The sequence below is a fragment of the Gekko japonicus genome, unplaced genomic scaffold (assembly GCF_001447785.1).
Source record: "Gekko japonicus isolate JY-2015 unplaced genomic scaffold, Gekko_japonicus_V1.1 scaffold996, whole genome shotgun sequence".
Taxonomy (NCBI): domain Eukaryota; kingdom Metazoa; phylum Chordata; class Lepidosauria; order Squamata; family Gekkonidae; genus Gekko; species Gekko japonicus.
The window spans coordinates 365409-383645 of record NW_015165267.1 but is presented as its reverse complement, the minus strand read 5'-3'; the positions used below and the strand labels follow the sequence as shown (position 1 = coordinate 383645).

Genomic DNA, 18237 nt, shown 5'->3' with positions numbered 1-18237 from the left:
CTGAACCGCAGAGTCTTTTTACATTGTGCGTATTCAAGTTAACGTAACGGCACTCAATGAAAAATTTATTTTGCTGCTTTCGTCCCGCATTTTGTTGTATAAGGGAGGAAATGGTGTTCTCTTCCTTAGGGCTTTTTTCCCCCCCTGCAGCTCTTCTGTTCCAAAAACAAGAGGACAAAGAGAACTAGATTAGGGGAGTGGGCAGAGGTGCCGAGTAGCCTGGCACCTTAAGAGCCCCCCCCCGGTCCGTCACCCAGTGGAAGTTTACATATGTCATGCATGTTTAACTCCGCTTGCACTCTGTGGTGAAGTTACTAATAAGAGTTTAACTAATTGCCCGTTTTTGAAAAAGCTGGCCTTGACTTTGATGGGTTCCGCTCCTTCCTACAATTGTCACCGATTCAGGGAGGAAGCATTTCCAACTATTTTATTTTCCTGTTTTTAACTTGGATGGTTGGAGTCTCACGGTGAACGCTTCGAAAAAAGAGCCAGCAGTAGTGGTAGCTAGGCTGTTTGTTTTTTTCCCTGGGGAAGGGCAGAGAGACAAGCTAGACATAGTCTGTATATCACTGGGGCATTCTAGCAAGAAGAAGTAAATACATGCGCACGGGTTTGCCTTATGGTTAGTCTGACCCCTGTAGGGTTCCCAAGTACTTACCGTGAGCATCACTTCCTGGCGACGGAGTGGTGCGGCGCTCTCTGTTGTCCCCGCAGGAATGATCCCGCAAGGACGTCTCTGTCCCCCCGCCAAATCACGGTAAGTACTTGGGAAGCCTGGACCCCTGGTCTGTCAAGGTCAGTACGGTCTGCTCTGACTGGCAGCTGGTCTCTGGGGTCCCAGGCAGAGGTCTTTCACATCGCCTCCTACCTTTCCTTTATTAACAATAAGCTCCTTCGACCAGCGGTTTTGAGCCATACAACAGAATCACAGTACAAATGTCAAAGTTTGTGTCCCCTGGCACCTTTAACAACGTTTAATTCTGGGTGTAAGCTTTCGTGTGCAGGCACACTTCTTTAGATACATTTGGGAATTTCACATTATCCAGTTTCTCCCGGTTTCAAGCCGGTATTCTTCCGTTTTGAGTTGAACTGGTACAGGGCTGCCATATCACACATGGCTTGCCCTTACCGGAAATCAGCCGATTCAGAAGCAGTTTGGCATTTCAGACACGCACCGCTTTGTTTTCCCGCCGTTTTCTTCCCGTGCGGGCGGTCAATTAATTTTTAAAAAGTTCGCTTTGTAGCGCTGTAGCGCTATAGCAGTATAACAAAACACTCCATGCATTCCAATGGGACTGATATAATGCTATTCCGTTATACCATTATAGCGCTATACCACTATAAATCGAATGTTAAAAAAAAAACAGCGGAGATCGCCCGCGCGGGCGAAAAAAAGGCGGGAAACAAGCGTATCCGAACCGGGAGAGGGAACTGGAGACTACTCAGAAGCGGTTGACAGATAAAACGCTTCAGTCCCGGTTCCTAAACGGGACTGAAGCTTTTGAGTGTGAAATGGCAGTTACATTCCGGTAGGGAACCGATTCTCAAACGGGTTCTGTCTGAAATGACAGACCAGAACCCGTTTGAAAACCGGTTCCCTACCGGGAGATATTGCCTGTCTGAAATTCCCCATTGAAACAGACTTTCTCAGGCCTTACATATAGGTAGAGAGAGGGTGGGGGGGTTGTTGCCAGGTAGGGCTAGTTAGAATCAAGATGCATAAGGAACGGATCAGGAATGCACAGGAACGGAGTTCCGGCTGGCTCCCACATTGGCCAGACCCAACAGGAACTAATTAGCATAACAGGCCACACCCAACAGTAGAAACTCATTAGGATTGGCTACATTAGGGGTGTGTGGCCTAACATGCAAAGAAGTTCCTGCTACAAAAAAAGGCCCTGGGTTTTGACAATAAACAAAGTAAATAGAATAAGAAGCAAAAGGTGGGTGTGGCTGGATGACCACACTTCTGGTAACATGGGGTGTGGCCTAATATGCTAATGCGATGTGCTATCAGGGTGTGGGCTAATGAGTTTCTGCTGTTGGGTGTGACCTATTATGCTAATGAGTTCCTGCTGGGCTTTTTCTACAAAAAAAGCCCTGCCTATATGTAACGCTTGAGGAAGTCTGTCTTAATGTGTCTGAAGAGGTGTGCATCTACACAAGCGAAGTCACTCAGTTGTCACTTATACCCACAATTAAACTTTTCTCAGTCTTAAAGGTGCCCACTGGACTCAAACTTTGTTCTTTTGCTTCAGACCAACATGGCTACCCACCGGTATCAGTACAAATATCAATAACAATGACGGAACGGTAAAAGAAAACTAAGCCACTCGTAAAATTGGAGGAGCGTCATATTAATACTTAGCAGGAGAGTGTCTCAAAGATACTGTAACAGACAAGAATTTGGCCACAGATTGTGTGACGTTACCTCTTCCTTGATCCTTTGAATCTTATATTAAGCATTGGGTGGCGATAGGTAACGGACCGCAAGAGGGACAAGAGCTGTGGGGAAATATTGCCGTGTCAAATGATGCATACAAATACCCACCCAGACCTCTTCATGTTTTCGGGTCAGCAGGCATTCCCCATAATCTAAAAAAAAATCTTGAGGACTAGGAACTTTGAAAAATGGAAGTGTTCTCACAAAGCGCCACTTGGCTTCTCTTTGTTGTCGTCTTCCTTCACCTGTAATGTGAACATTGTGTTTGCATTGGCTAGGTTGTAAATTTAGGTCTAGAAAGTGGACTTTGGTTTCCTTTCTGTCCCACAGAGCCGGTCTAGTTTAGCGGTTAGAGAATGAGATTGGGAGATGGCAATTTGGATTCAGATTCCCACTCTGCCTTCAGATTTGCCATGTGACCTTGGGCCAGCATTTTCACTGACACAAACCTGCTATGCAAGACCTTTGTGAGGAATAAAGCATGTGTGCCACCGAGCTCCTGGGACGTTGGTGTCGTGGTTAAGAGCGGTTTGATTCCCCCACTCCTCCTCCGCATGAAGCCAGCTGGGTGACCTTGGGTCAGTCACAGTTCTCTCAGAACTCAGCCCTAAACACAAGTCTAGCTCTCCACTTAGTGGTGCATAATGCTAAAAGAGCTAGAACTTGCGGCTGCCGGACAATCTTAGGATATCCTGAGTTTGCGACACACAATGCCACACAATAATTATATTTATTCCTTGGACAAAAGGCAGGCCCAAAGTGTCAGAGAGGGACATGAACAGCATTTACATTCTGGATTAGACGGGTGTCTCTTCTTGCATCGCCTGGTGGCAGTGCCCGTCAAGCTTCCGTTCATCCATTTGTCTTTTCCCCATTGCAGTTCCAGGGCTTGGAGCGGTCCCCTTGCACTTCAGCCCGTTGCTTCCCCAGGAGCGGCTGCCGATGCCCACACCCCACAAGCCCTTGGGGCGGACACGCTCCGAGCCCCTGCCCACCAGCCCCAGAACTCTGCAGCAACAGCTGGCCTATCAGCAGCACCACACCCTCTTCCTTGAGCGGCTGAAGCAGCAGACGCAGCTGGGCAAGGTAGGGACGGGCTTTGTTTCTTTGGTCATTGGCGGAGGGAGGGGGAACACGTTGACTCCTGTGCACAGTGTTCCTTGCGTGCAGAGTCACAGGGGCTGGGTGCAAACCGGGAATGCAAGATTCAGGCGGCCATTTTTTACTGGCTGTGTTATACTTGAAGGATGGTTCTTGAGCAGACTGATCTGACCATTCACATCCAAGGTGCTTGCTTGCTTTAAAAAAATCTTTGCAGTCCGTTTATCTCACACAGCAAGACTCAAAGGGGCATACAAAACTACAGTTGCCAGGTCCAGTTTGGAAAGTGCCTGGAGATTTGGGGGGCAGAGCCAGAGGAGAGAGGGGTTTAGGGAGGGCAGGGGCCTCGGTGGGGTACGCTGCCATAGAGTCCACTCATCAAAGCAGCCCTTTCCTTCAGGGAAACTGATCTCTGTAGTCTGGAGGCCAGTTGTAATTCTGGGAGATCTCCAGGTCTCACCTGGAGGTTGGCAACCCTGATACAAGAGAAATGTAAACTCACAGACCCTCAATTAAAAAAAACCCAGAAACCCACCCAGCCTCAAAATCCACATCTTTGTCTGTCCTCAGATGTCCTTGCAAATTGCTCAGCATTCAGATTTACCCGAACCGAAAATGTACCCGAAAATACCAATAAGGTATTTTTGGGGTATACCAATACCAATATTTTTCGGGTATATTTTGGCATCCCAAATGTATCCGGGTTTTATTGGCCGTGGGGAGGGCGGTCTAGAAATCAAATGATAAATAAAACCAGAAAAACATCCTGAGAAAATCCTGGGTATATTTGAGGATTGCGGATAGATCCGAAAACAGCAAGAGGCAGAAGCAGATTGCTCCCGCCTCTTGCTGTCCGTCAGGCTTCTGCAGTCCGTTTAAGCTTTAAAGAGGTTGCAGAAGACAACCCCTGCCAGCTCGGCTTGGGGCTGGCTGGCTGGCTTCTCCTGCAGCCCAGTTTAAACCGGGCTGCAAGAGAAGTCAGCCCAGGATCAGCTGTGCCGGCCACAGCTTCTGATGTGCGATTTTCCCCCTCATTGTTTTTCTTCTCGGGTCTATTGGACCCGGGAAAAATCAGGATTTCCAAAGACTCCTGGATCCAAACACCGCACGTATTGGTATCCAGGATTTTTGGGGAAACTGGAATTTTTCCCCAGTTCAATATAACCAAACCAAAGAAAAGTCAGAGGAGGGGCAATTTGCACACCCCTAGAGCTCAGCCTACAAAGCTCTATAAAGGCAAGGGAAGCAGGCGTATTCCAGACACTACCAGGCTACCCCCGAAAAGACCCGAAATGCTGCTGTGTCAGATCGTAGTTGCCTGAGCAAAGAGGCACACAGAGAACCCCATTAGGAAGAGCAAAGTAGAGAATGATCTCCAGATTTATTGTATTTACGAATACATTCAAACCATTGAACGAAACCATTAAAAAACAATTTTTTAAAAAAAATGCACAAATCTAAAACAATGGAAAACAATTATGCAAAACACATAACTGGGAGGGGACAATCAGTGAGCAACCATCAAGCAGAACAGGAAAGCCTTCACCTTCTGGCAGAAGACAGTGGACAGAGGCGGAGTGGTGAATCTTCCTGTGGAGGAAGTTCCATAATGTTGTAGGAATTCAAAACAGGGATGCTATGAATGAAAAACCTAGTACCCAGACATCAAGTGTTTAGGTGCAGGATGGCCTCTCCAGGCCTAGCAAGCACTGAATAAACAATGCAGAATAATTACGAGCATGTGAATAATTGAAATGTACATAATTTACGGGCAGTTGCCTTGCTTGGCTATACCCTGTGCCGTTGTGGTTGTTTGAACATCCCCGGTCTTCCATGGCTCTGTCTCACCTGCCCACCTCCTTCCCGCAGCGCATGGCCAAGTCCAGCGAGAAACCACGGCTGCAGCAGATCCCCTCTTCGGAAGATATGGAATCCGAGACAGGGGGTGATCAGACGGACCTGCCCCAGGGCCAGGCAGAGGCTTCGCCACCAGGCGGCGCCAAAGAGGTGGAAAGGAGTTCCCGGCTGAGTCAGGCGCAGGAGGAACACGTCCTTCAGCAGGTATCGCAAAGGGTATCACTTGGGGACTGGAGAATGCATTAAGGGGGTGGAAGTGATAAAGCGTTTTGCATATCTAAGCAGTGGTCCAAGAAATCCCGGGTCCAAATCTCAGCCGAGGCCAAAATGGCGGGGTGGCTTTGGGTAAGCTGTTCTCAGGTCACAGCAGCTGCTCATCATCAACATGGGAAACATTGTACAGGCCCGCCTTTCAGGGTTCTTGCAAGGATTACGGAAGGATAATGTGTGTGAGAGACGCACTTTGCATGGCTGAAAGTGCTGTATGAATAAGGAGGAGTCTGGCTGGATCAGGCTAAGGGTCCATCTAGCCTCGCGTCCCGTTTCTACTGGGCTTGCAGGCAACAGCTTGCCCCCTGCTGACTTCTCCCCAGCATCTGACAATCAGAGGCATTTCTCAACCAGAGGTGCACTACATAGCTGCCGTGGGCCTAGCCTCTGTAACTCTGTCCAGCCCCCTTTTAAATCCATCTCAGCCAGGGGCCATCCCCATATCCCGTGGTGTGGGACCCACCAGTCAACCACCCATGATGTGAAGCAGGGGCTTTCTTTTATCTGTCTCGAATCCGCTGCCCATCCAGTTTCACAGAGTGATTGTGAGTTCTAGCACCATAGGAGAGGGAGAAAACCTTCTCCGCACTATGCATAACTTTGTATGCATTCAGTTGGGTAGCTGCGTTAGTCCGAAGCAACAGAACAAAGTTTGAGTCCAGTGGCACCTTTAACACCAACAAAGTTTAATTTCTGGGTATAATCTTTTGTGTGCATGCACACTCATGAAGTATCTGATGAAGTGTGGATGCATACTTAAGCTTATACTCAGAATTAAACTTTGTTGGTCTTAAAGGTGCCACTGGTCTCAAAGTTCGCATGCTTTATTGCTGTGTTTGTGCCGTGTCAACAAAGACCCCTCACCCATTTGCTCCCAGTATCCTACTGTCTTCCCCTCCTGATAACTGAGATTTGGAAATCCTCCTTTGCCCCTATGGGGAGAGTCTGTAGCTCAGTGACAGAGTACACACTTATTGTGCAGAAGGCCCCATGTTCAATACCTAGCATTCACAGCCAAAGGTTCTAAGATAGCTAGCAGGGCTACAAAAATCCTTGGAAAGCTGTCATAATTAGAGATCAGCATGAACCAGCTGATGAACTAAAGTTTATCATGAATTTTTGGACAATTTGTGGTTCACGAAGCAATGTTCACAAACTGAAGAACTGCCACAAACGTCCACAAATTTTGATGCAGTTTGTAGCGGTTCGTGAAGAGACCCCTGCTTTCTGCTCTTCACAAAAAAAAACAGCTCAGCTGTTTGGAAACCCCTGCTTTCTGCTCCCCACTGCTCAGCTTTTTGGAAACCCCTGCTTTCTGCTCCTCATGAAAAGCTGCAGGGAGCGGAAAGTATGGTTTAAATGGCTCAGAGCCATTTAAACCAAACAGCTGCTTTCTGCTCCCTGCAAAATGGTGCAGGGGGCATAAAGCAGGGGTTTAAACTTTAAATGGCTAATGAACCAATATTGAACCAGTTCGGTTCGCTAACCGGCATATTGGTTTGTGATTCAACGACAAACTGAACAACAAAAATGTGGTTCGTACCATCCCTAGTCATAATACCACTGATCTAGCCCAGTGGAAGGTCGGTAGTTCAGCAGTTCGAGACCTGAGTGTGCTGCATGACGGAGTGAGCTCCCGTCTCTAGTTCCAGCTCCTGCCAACCTAGCAGTTCGAAAGCAAGAAATTGCAAGTAGAGAAATAGGTACCACTTTGGTGGGAAGGTAACAGCGTTCCGTGCACCTTCGTGTTTAGTCATGCCGGCCACATGACCACGGAAACGTCTTCGGACAGCGCTGGCTCTTCGGCTTTGAAACGGAGATGAGCACCGCAACCCTAGAGTTGGATTCGACTGGCTTTCGAGCAAGGGAACCTTTACCTTTACTATATCCCTAGTACATAAGCCCCTTGAGGCCTACAGCCCTGACTCCACTTGGACATCTTTTGATGTTGGTGAGAATGGCTGCCTCTGCTTTGTTCCAGACGTTGTGTTCCCATCCTATGGATGGTATGGGAGCTCCATCTTCTGGGAAACCCTTTGCGTCGAGCAGCCCCCAACATATCGGACAGCTTTAAAATCAGCACATAACACCATTTCACAAAGAGCTCAGTTTTTTGGAACTGTGTTCATTTGGGTGGTATCAGCAGCCGGAGTCTGCGTAAGAGCGTCTCCTTTATTTTTTTCAAAAAATCTGTGATTGATGAACATGTACAGAGTATGTTAAATGCATTAAATGCATTTTTTGCCTCCGTCTTCACTGTGGAAGATGAGAAGTGCTTGCCCACTCCAGAACCACTGATTTCAGGAGGGGTGTTGATAGACCTGAGTCAGATTGAGGTGACGAGAGAGGAGGTCCTAAAACTGATAGACAACTTAAAAACTGAAAAATCACCAGGCCCAGATGGCATACATCCGAGAGTTCTGAAAGAACTCAAATGTGAACTTGTAGATCTCCTGACAAAGATATGTAATCTTTCCTTAAAATCTGCCTCCATTCCTGAGGATTGGAAGGTAGCAAATGTCACTCCCATCTTTAAAAAGGGTTCCAGAGGAGATCCGGGAAATTACAGGCCAATCAGTCTGACGTCGATACCGGGTAAATTGGTGGAAACCATTATTAAGGAAAGAATTAGTAGGCACATAGATGAACAAAACCTATTGAGGCAGACTCAGCACGGTTTCTGTAAGGGAAGATCTTGTCTCACTAACCTGTTAGTGTTCTTTGAGGGGGTGAACAAACATGTGGACAAGGGGGATCCAATAGATATTATTTACCTTGACTTCCAGAAAGCTTTTGATAAAGTTCCTCATCAAAGGCTCCTAAGTAAGCTCAAAAATCATGGGATAGAAGGACAAGTCCTTTTATGGATCAAAAACTGGCTAATTCATAGAAAACAGAGAGTGAGTATAAACGGGCAATTTTCTCAGTGGAGGGTGGTAAGCAGTGGGGTACCGCAGGGATCAGTACTTGGTCCACTGCTTTTTAACTTGTTCATTAATGATTTGGAGATGGGAGTAAGCAGTGAAGTGGCTAAATTTGCGGATGATACAAAGTTGTTCAGGGTGGTGAAAACCAGTGAGGATTGTGAGGCACTCCAAGGGGATCTGTCAAGGATGGGCGAGTGGGCGTCAACATGGCAAATGGGGTTCAATGTGGCCAAGTGCAAGGTGATGCACATTGGAGCCAAAAATCCTAAATATAAATACACATTGATGGGGTCTGAACTGGCAGAGACTGAGCAAGAGAGAGATCTTGGAGTTGTAGTGGATAACTCACTGAAGTGGGCACTCCATGAACTTGCTGAGCGGTCGGGTTAGAATGGATAAAAGGAAGTACTTCTTCACCCAAAGAGTGATTAACACTTGGAATTCACTGCCACAGGAAGTGGTGGGTGCTACAAGCATGGATGGCTTCAAAAGGGAATTAGATAAGCATATGGAGCAGAGGTCCATCAGTGGCTATTAGCCACAAGGTATAGCTAGGGGCTCTGGGGCAAGTGATGCTCTGTCTTCTTGGTGCTTGGGGGGGTCAACAGTGGGAGGGCTTCTAATGTCCTGGCCCCACTGCTGGACCTCCTGATGGCACTGGTATTTCTGGCCACTGTGTGACACAGAGTGTTGGACTGGATGGGCCTTTGGCCTGATCCAACATTGGCGTCTCTTATGTTCTTATGTTTTTCCTTAAGTGTCAGAACCCACAGCTTACAACGAAGTACACACATTCAGGAACGGTTATACTTTTATTGCAAAGCTATAGATGCAGTAACACAGGCACTGTTAAGACTGACGGTAACCCATTGAGCATAATAGGATATAGGGCATTCGTATGCCCCCCCCCCATGGCATGGGCCAATTAGCTACCCTCCCGCGCGCGGGACCAGCTAGGAAACCATTAGGTGGCGAAAGCTGAGAAGCAGTAGTCTCTCACGGTACATAGGAGACTTCCAGACAATACAACCTCCTCCTGCACGTCTGTAGAGATAAGCATTTCAGCACAGGCAGAACAGCAGAGACAGGAATGCAATAGCAATTACCAAGACGCAGAATGAACTCCCCAACCCCCATGGCAGCATAGCTGACATAAAGGCGGGCTTTTTCAAATTCCTTTTTAAAAAGAAAATGTGTTTCTCCCCCCCACCCCAATTGTAACTATTTAAAGATGTCCTCGGTTGTTTTCTCTTTTTTGCAAGGAGGCGTTTTGACATTTCCAGCAAAGTGGATTGTCACTTTTATCTTTCGAAAGCTGAGGGGTAGTGTAACGTTGTGAACATCTCAAAACAATTTTCTCCGTCGTTCCCATTTAATGAAAAGTCATTCCTTCTTTCCCCACAAATAGTTGTAAATGTAGCTTGGTGTATTTTCTCCAGTATCTTGGTCCCATGTTACCATGTGTTTCTTAACTTGTTCCATTCCACACTCGGATTCCAAAAGCATTTCATCTACTTTTGACAGAGCAGGTTTTCTGTTAATACAATTCAAGGGACTTTGTAGCTATCCCACTCCGATGCACTAGGGGGCAGCAGACACCGTAGTGTGGACCCCAAACGAGGCTCTGAGTTGGGCGAGCTTCTCCCCGTTGAGCTTTTAGAGAAGTGCATGGACCACACAAGTTCTGTGGCTGACGCAGGCTTCCCCTTGACTCTCTCAGCGGGCGCAGCAGTACCTGTGGGAACAGCAACAGTGCCTGCAGCAGCACCAGCTCCTCCGCAGACAGCCTCCTGCTGACACGCTGCTGCCCTCGGCCACCCGTGGAGGGCACCGGCCGCTCTTCAGGGCCAGGTCGTTGCCCACGGCCGCCACAGCCCCCCTGCCATCCCAGGACTCTTCTTCCAAGGCCATGCCGCTGCAGGTGCAAGAACAAGCCACCAAGCCACGCTTCACCACAGGTAAGGCATCTGCTTCCTTCCACGCCTCCGCTTCCGGTCTCTTGAGATGGGCAGTTCAGGGTGGAGCGGAACCTTTCATAGATCTGCCACCAAACATTTGTCCCCTTCTGTGATGTATAGCAAGGGATGGAAGCCCTGGCTGAGTGGTAGAGTGTCTGCGTGGCATGTGGAAGGTCCCAGGTTCAATCCCCAGCATCCCCGGAGGAAAGGCACTGGCAGTACAGGATGTGAAAGACCTCAGTCTGAGACCCTGGAGAGCTGCTGCCTGTCTTAGACGGTTGTGATCCTGATAAGACCAAGGGTCTCACTCCATATCAGGCAGCTTCATTTGTTCAAGTTCATAGAGAGGCACCATGGTTCAGTGCTAGAGCGTCTGCTTTGCTTGCAGAAAGACCCCCCCGGCATCTCTACCAGTACTCGGCCCAGGCCTGGGATCCTGGAGAACCACTTCCGTTCAAAGTAGACAGTCCTGACCTTGCTAGATCAAGGGTCCGACTTGGTCCGTATGTTCATGCCATCGTGCTGTGCATTTATTTTTCTGTTTCTGCCCCACTTCCTGCTGTCCAGGATGTGAGCGATTCAGTGTGAAAGGCAGTGTGATTGACATTAGGACCCAGGTTTTTAAAATATGTCATAGAGCAGGGGTCCCCAACATGGTGCCCATGGGCACTTGCCAGCACCTTTCGTGGTGCCCACCAAGTGCTTTTAGGGAGTGGTTGGGGCCAGATGGGACTTCTGTCCAGCAGGGCTTCTGATTGGCTGTGCAGATCTTTTACTGTGTTGCCTTGGCGGCAGCTGCCATCACAGCACAAGGGTCTTCAGTGTCTGACTGAAGGTCAGCTGTCTGTATTGGGGGGGGGAACAATATATTCGTTTTAAAAGGCATCCTGTTAAACAGATCTTCTGAGTGAAATGTTGAAGAGTTACTCCCTGACATTCTGCGATTGGTCACGCCCCTTGTGGCAGCCATTTTGTGGTTCTACCCACTCTTGTCTCCAAATTCCAAAGGTGAGGCAGGCTCAAAAAGGTCGAGGACTCCTGTTCTAGAGCTCTGGCCAGGACGAAAACTGAACACGAGGTTGCCATTTTTTTGCAGGTAGCCCTGTGTTTAACCTTCCCACTAAGTGTGCCTTCATTGGCCTCTGCCAAATCCCGTTATTGAGTCAGCCCCATTCAGGTTTAGTACAAAAGTACAGAAATACCACCTGGTATATCCCTCCCTGGACCACAGCTCTTATAGGGGGGTGAATTATGTATTTGAAATGATGCCCACATTAATACAAACATAAGCTCCCTGTACATGGAAATCTTGATTAATTTCCCTCTCTCTCGTTTAATTTGGCTTCGATCTGCAGGGAACTTTTTACAACTGAATTTTCACCTATGCAATTCCCCCACCCATAGTCAAAAGTGGTCCAGTCCTGGAGGGGCTTTACTACCTGCCAATTTTGCATGTTTCAGTCAGTGCTCAGTATTCAACAAGCCCAGAGAAAGCTCTAGCTTTTGAGAGTGACTTAGAGGCCCCTCAGCCCTTCCTGAACTGTGGTTTTTGTCATAGGGATCGTGTACGACTCCGTCATGCTGAAACACCAGTGCTCGTGCGGGGACAACAGCAACCACCCGGAACACGCGGGCCGAATCCAGAGCATCTGGTCCCGCCTGCAGGAACGTGGGCTACGCAGCCAATGTGAGGTAGGGGGCAGGCCAAAAGGGAAAGACATAGTCCCAGACTGTTCTGCGGCACTTGAGGAAGCAGGTTGAGGAAATCACAGGGCAGAACTCTAATGATCTGTGCCACAAAAAAAGAAAGTCCAGATTGTTCCACTTGGAAGCCCAGTTCCTGTCTTCAGAATATATACTTCTATTGGGGAATGTCGGGAGAGGCTCAGATTCAGTGGAGGATTTCTTCAGGCAGACAAGGGGGGCTCGATGCTCATCGATTCTTCCCTCTCATCCTACAAAATAAATAAATAAACACCCAGTACACAGAAATCTTGGTTAATGTCCTTCTCTCTAATTTGCTTTGGCTTCCATCTGCAGGGAACTTTTTGTAACTGAATTTTTGTGCTCCCCCCAGCTGCACTTACAAATATATGTCATCTACCCGGGTTTACCTTCTTATTGTCCACTGTAGCTGTGTCTGTAGCAGCCGCGCAATCTGCAGTCATATGCTGGGGATGATGCTTAACTGTTTGCCAGGGAAAGGTTTGGCTGCTGGTTTCATGCTGCAGAAGAGCATGCAAACTGGGTTTTTTCCTGGTCAGCTGGCAACTCAGTGGTTTTAACCTGTCACAGTTTCCCCCACATCTGATACAGGAAGCTTTGATGCTTGAAAGTTTATACCCTGGAAATCTTGTCAGTCTTTAAGTTCTGCTGGACTCGAATCTTGGTTTTCCCCAAATACCTCAAGAATTGTAATCTGGATTGTGGTGCTGAAAGTTCTTGGTTCGAGATCTCTGACTTCCGTGTTGCAGAATGCCACGGTTTTCTCTGTGGACCAAGTGATTGTTAAAACCAGTGCAAGTCTGCAGTGTGAACAGACCACGCCCCTTCTAATTTATTTGAAAACCTGTGTTGGGTTTTAAACTTTTACGAAATAGGCATGGACTGCACTGGAAGCCTATCGAATACCGGATCCGTTTCAAAGTGTTGGTGCTTACTTTTAAAGCCGTATATGGCCAGGGGCCAGCATACCTTCAGGACCGCCTCTCCCCATATGAGCCCCGTAGAGCACTGAGGTTTACTAACCAATTTGGGTGGCCCCTGGCCCCAGGGACGTCTGACTTGCCTTAACTAGGGCCAGGGCCTTTTCAGCCATGGCCCCTACTTGGTGGAATGAGCTCCCGCATGAGATCAGGGCCCTGCAAGATTTATTACAATTCCACAGGGCCTGTAAAATGGAGCTCTTCCATCGGGCTTTTGATTGAGGCAGCTCATCCAAATACTAGCAGGGGCCAACCCCCGCTTAGCTTCCAGATCTGACGAGACTGAGGCAGCCTGGGATATCCAGGGCAGGGCAGAGGACTGGATAAACATCTGGAGCAGAGGTCCATCAGTAGCTATTAGCCACAAGGTAGAGATGGAAGACTCTGTCTGGGGCAGTGATGCTCTGTACTCTTGGCGCTTGGGGGCGGCCGACAGTGGGAGGGCTTCTGGAGTTCTGGCCCCGCTGGTGGACCTCCTGATGGCACCTGGGTTTTGGCCACTGTGTGACACGGTGTTGAACTGGATGGGCCATTGGCCTGATCCAACGTTGGCTTCTCTTACGTTCTTACACTCTCAGCCCAACCTGCTTCGCAGGATTGTTGTGAGGATAAAATGTAAGAGAGAAGAACAATGTAAGCCGCATTGGGACCCCACTGGGGAGAAAGGCAGGATTCAAATAAAGTAAATAAATAGAGTCTAGTGATGAAAACGTTGGATCTTGTTGGGCCTGGGTTCAAGTTTCTGCCATGAAACTTGACAGGGAGCAGTGGATTAGTTGCACACTGCCTGCCTAACCTTCTTAGTGTTGTTGTGATGATGAAATGTACTAGGAAGATCCACATAGATGCCGTCCTGAGCTTCTTGAAGGAAGGAAGAAATTATAAAATGTATTAGATAGCACCCTTCCCCAGTGCTACGGCCCCAGTTCGTACAGGATCCCCACCCCACCACCTGCATGGTTGCTTTCTGCAGCTAACCTACACATCTGGGAATCCGAACATGCACACCACCCCTCGTAGTGTCACATGTAGTCTGACCTTTGAGAGCCAGTTTGGTGTAGTGCGCGGACTCTAATCTGGGAGAACTGGGTTTGATTCCCCACTCCTCCACTCGCAGCTGCTGGATGACCTTGGGCAAGCATACAGGAACCATCTAAACTGCTGAGACATTTGACTGAATTATACACGGCACTTTATGGTCTATGTTGTTTTAAATGGTTGTTTTAAACTGTTTTTAAACTGTATTATATATTTTATTGAGATCGATGGAACCTGCCCTGAGCTTGCTTGCAGGGTGGGCAGGGTACAAGACCAATTAAAGAAAAAATAAATAAAATTGAGATGCAAAGAATAAAACCCCAAATTGCTTCCTGGACCAGCCAACCCCCTCCCTGAACTTCCTAGAAGCCATTGAATGGAAAGAACAGGCATACTGTGTTACTCTCCTCTTATCTTCACCACCCTCAACCAGTGTTCCCTCTAAGCTGAGTCAGTGTGAGCTAGCTCACAGTTTTTTAGCCTCCAGCTCACACATTTGTGTCTTAGCTCAGGAAGGGATGGCTCCGGAGCAAACTAACTTATGCAGTAGCTGAATCGCTCACTCACGACTTTCACGCCAGTAGCTCACAAAGTGGAATTTTTGCTCATAAGACCCTACAGCTTAGAGGGAGCATTGCCCTCAACCATCCAGGGGCTTTCTGCTCCCAGAAAGAGCTCGCTTTTCTCCCTTGCTGTACTCTCCAGTATACTATGGAAAGGCAACCACTGCAAACGGGGGAGAGACAGATCAGGGTTGGAGGAGCAGTGAGAACAAGAGAGGCTGATTCTTCATTTTCCATCAAAAATGACCTCTCTCGCTGCTTAAGCCTAGTGAGGGGGAAAGAATGATCTCTCTTCCCCTCCCCCCTACTGAGGCATAAGGTAAAGGTCTCCCTTGCTCGACTCCGACTCTAGGGTTGTGGTGCTCATCTCCATTTCAAAGTCGAAGAGCCAGCGCTGCCCGAAGACGTTTCCGTGGTCCTGTGGCAGTTTCTGTCAGAGTTCTTTCAGCCCCACCTACCTCACAGGGTGCCTGTTGTGGGGAGGGGAAGGGAAAGGAATTTGTAAGCCGCTCTGAGACTCCAAATGAAGGGTAAGGGTATAGATCCAATCTCCTCCTCCTCCTCCTCCTTCTGTGTCTTCGACATCCACACTAACTCCTGGCTCCATCTTCCTTGTCACATGGATCCCAGCTAGCCATTAAGGATGCCATTGCCGACAGCGCACGTTTCCACTGTTAAAAATGTTTGCTTCCCAGCACATATATAAAACAGTTCTGTGCATTGCAGGGTAGCCTCGTGAATTCAAAGGGGCTGTGTACCCGTTGCGCAACTCTCATTCTCAGACCCAGTAAATCCTACACTGTAGTCGGTACCAAATTTTCTGAGGATCCCTGTTGTGCAGATGCTGAACAGATGTACGTCTCACGGGGGGGGGGGTTGCACATAGAGAGAAATTTATGAACAGAGATTTCTGTAGGAACAATGAAATCCACATATAGATTGAGTTGTATAAATACCCTTTTATAACACCCTCCATCACCTTTTAAGTTCTTTCATGTGTCAACCAGGGTTTTCCTAGCATTTGCTCCTGGGCACTCTGGCTGTCCTTGACTATTATTTTCTAGTAGTGGAGAGAAGTGAGGAGTTGTGGGCGCTTAGCAACAGCAGGACCACACTTCCCAGTGCTCTGTGGTTGCTAGGCAACATCCATGTGCTTTTTTTTTTGCATCACAGAGCCAGGGAAACAGCCAGTTAGGGTTGATGGCAGCCTAATAGGTGGGGAGAAAGAAGGGGAGCAGAAAAACCACTTTCCCTCCCAGGTTGCTACCGTTTGGGAAGCAGAGGATGAATTGGCTCCATGGTAGAGTACATGCAGAAGGTCCCAGGTTCAGTCCCCGGCATCTCCTCTTATCTGGGGGAGGAGGTGCTAGGAGGGACTTTTCCCTGCCAGAGATCCTGAAGAGCAGCTACCAGCTAGAGGACATAACCCTGAGTTAGATGACCCAGTGGTTGCGGGGGGGGGGGCTATGGCTCAGCAGTAGAGCATCTGCTTTGCATGCAGAAGGTCTTAGGTTCAGTCCCTGGCATCTCTGGTTAAAAGGATCAGGTAGCAGATGACGTGAAAGACGTCTCCCGCAGACCCTGGAGAGCCACTGCCGGTCAGAGTAGACTAGAGTGACGTGTTCTGATGCAGTATAAGGCAGTTTCGTGCGTTTGTGGCCTTATTATAAAACATAATTGTGTGTTCAGTTTCCTTGTATATTGCGTCCTGTCGTTGAGAACTGGGGCTCATAACAGTAACCCAAATCTGCTCCCCTGAACTGGGTGCCCCACCTTCGGGGGGGGGGGGGGCGGGCGCCGCCCGGGTCCCCCCCCTTGGGGGGAGGGGGGGGACGGACGGCAGAACAGCCAAAATTCTGCCACTTGGCTGTGGCCATAGGGTGTTGTGCTCCAAGGACTCGCCATAAGATGTAAGACAAAGTCCTCCATTGTCTCTGCCGCTTCCTAGAACGGCCATGAACGTTAGTTGTGGCCAGTGTTCCCTCGAAGCTGAGTTAGTGTGAGCTAAAAGGTAAAGGTTCCCTTGCTCGAAAGCCAGTCGAGTCCGACTCTAGGGTTGCAGTGCTCATCTCCGTTTCAAAGCCGAAGAGCCAGCGCTGTCCGAAGACGTTTCCGTGGTCATATGGCCGGCATGACTAAACACCAAGGCGTACGGAACGCTGTTACCTTCCCACCGAAGTGGTACCTATTTATCTACTTGCAATTTCTTCCTTTCGAACTGCTAGGTTGGCAGGAGCTGGAACTAGCGATGGGAGCTCACTCCATCATGCGGCAACCCGGGTCTTGAACTGCTGAACTACTGACCTTCCACAGCCTGCAGTTCAGCGTCTTAACCACTTGAGTCACCGCAGCTCACAGTTTTTTAGCCTCCAGCTCTCACATTTTTGTCTTAGCTCAGGAAGGACAGCTCCAGAGCAAACTAATTTATGCAGTAGCCAAATCGCTCACTCACAACTTTAATGCCAGTAGCTCACCAAGTAGAATTCTTGCTCACAGGACTCCATGGCTTAGAGGGAGCATTGGGTGGCCTCCTGCCATCCTAGGCCTCGCTGGTGGTTTGGCTGTCTGATTCATGCTGAATCTGTCTCTCCGCTAGTGTCTCCGGGGCCGCAAAGCCACTCTGGAGGAGCTGCAGTCGGTCCATAGCGAACGCCACGTGCTGCTGTACGGAACCAACCCCCTCAATCGCCTGAAGCTGGACAACGGGAAGCTAGCAGGTAGGGAACGGTGCGACACTGACCCCTTGTGTACGGTCCAAGGTCTAGAGGAACTGGAGAGGAAAGGATACCCCCATTAGCAAGAACATAGCTCCTGGTAGGATCCTGCAGGCCTGCTCAGATGTGCATCTAGACTCTTCCTTTCCTCCTCAGGACAGCTAATACATACATCCTCTGTTAGGGAGTGGGCACTTTTCCAGCACTGCCCTAAAATTATGGAACTGAGGGCGTGTGCTGTTTCCCATCTTTGTTAGTCTAGTCACAGCCGACTTCAGCAAGGGGCTTTCCAGGCAAGTGAGGTGGTTGGCCATTGCCTGCCTCTGAAGAGTCTTCCTGCCCCCATTAATGAGCACCTTCTTGACTTTAATGGGAGGGGGGATGCTAAAGGCATGACCCTTTCTTGTAACAGAGACGCACATGATCCTGCAGAAATTTCAGAATGAACGGGGGACATCCAGCCGATCTGAGCCTGGATATATTTAAAGGTAAAGGTAAAGGTTCCCTTGCTCGAAAGCCAGTCGAGTCCGACTCTAGGGTTGCAGTGCTCATCTCCGTTTCAAAGCCGAAGAGCCAGCGCTGTCCAAAGACATTTCCATGGTCATGTGGCCGGCATGACTAAACACCAAGGCGCACGGAACGCTGTTACCTTCCCACCGAA

General features: G+C 48.7%; 1 protein-coding gene across 1 annotated transcript in view; it reads left to right on the top strand.

Moving 5' to 3' along the window:
* HDAC7 (histone deacetylase 7) overlaps window positions 1-18237 on the top strand; it is a 318340-nt gene that overhangs the window by 264667 nt on the left and 35436 nt on the right. The window contains exons 10-14 of the mRNA XM_015410216.1: window positions 3324-3529; window positions 5414-5605; window positions 10319-10556; window positions 12115-12248; window positions 17459-17579. Of these exons, the coding sequence (XP_015265702.1) occupies window positions 3324-3529; window positions 5414-5605; window positions 10319-10556; window positions 12115-12248; window positions 17459-17579 (891 nt within the window). The remainder of the gene's footprint in view (window positions 1-3323; window positions 3530-5413; window positions 5606-10318; window positions 10557-12114; window positions 12249-17458; window positions 17580-18237) is intronic.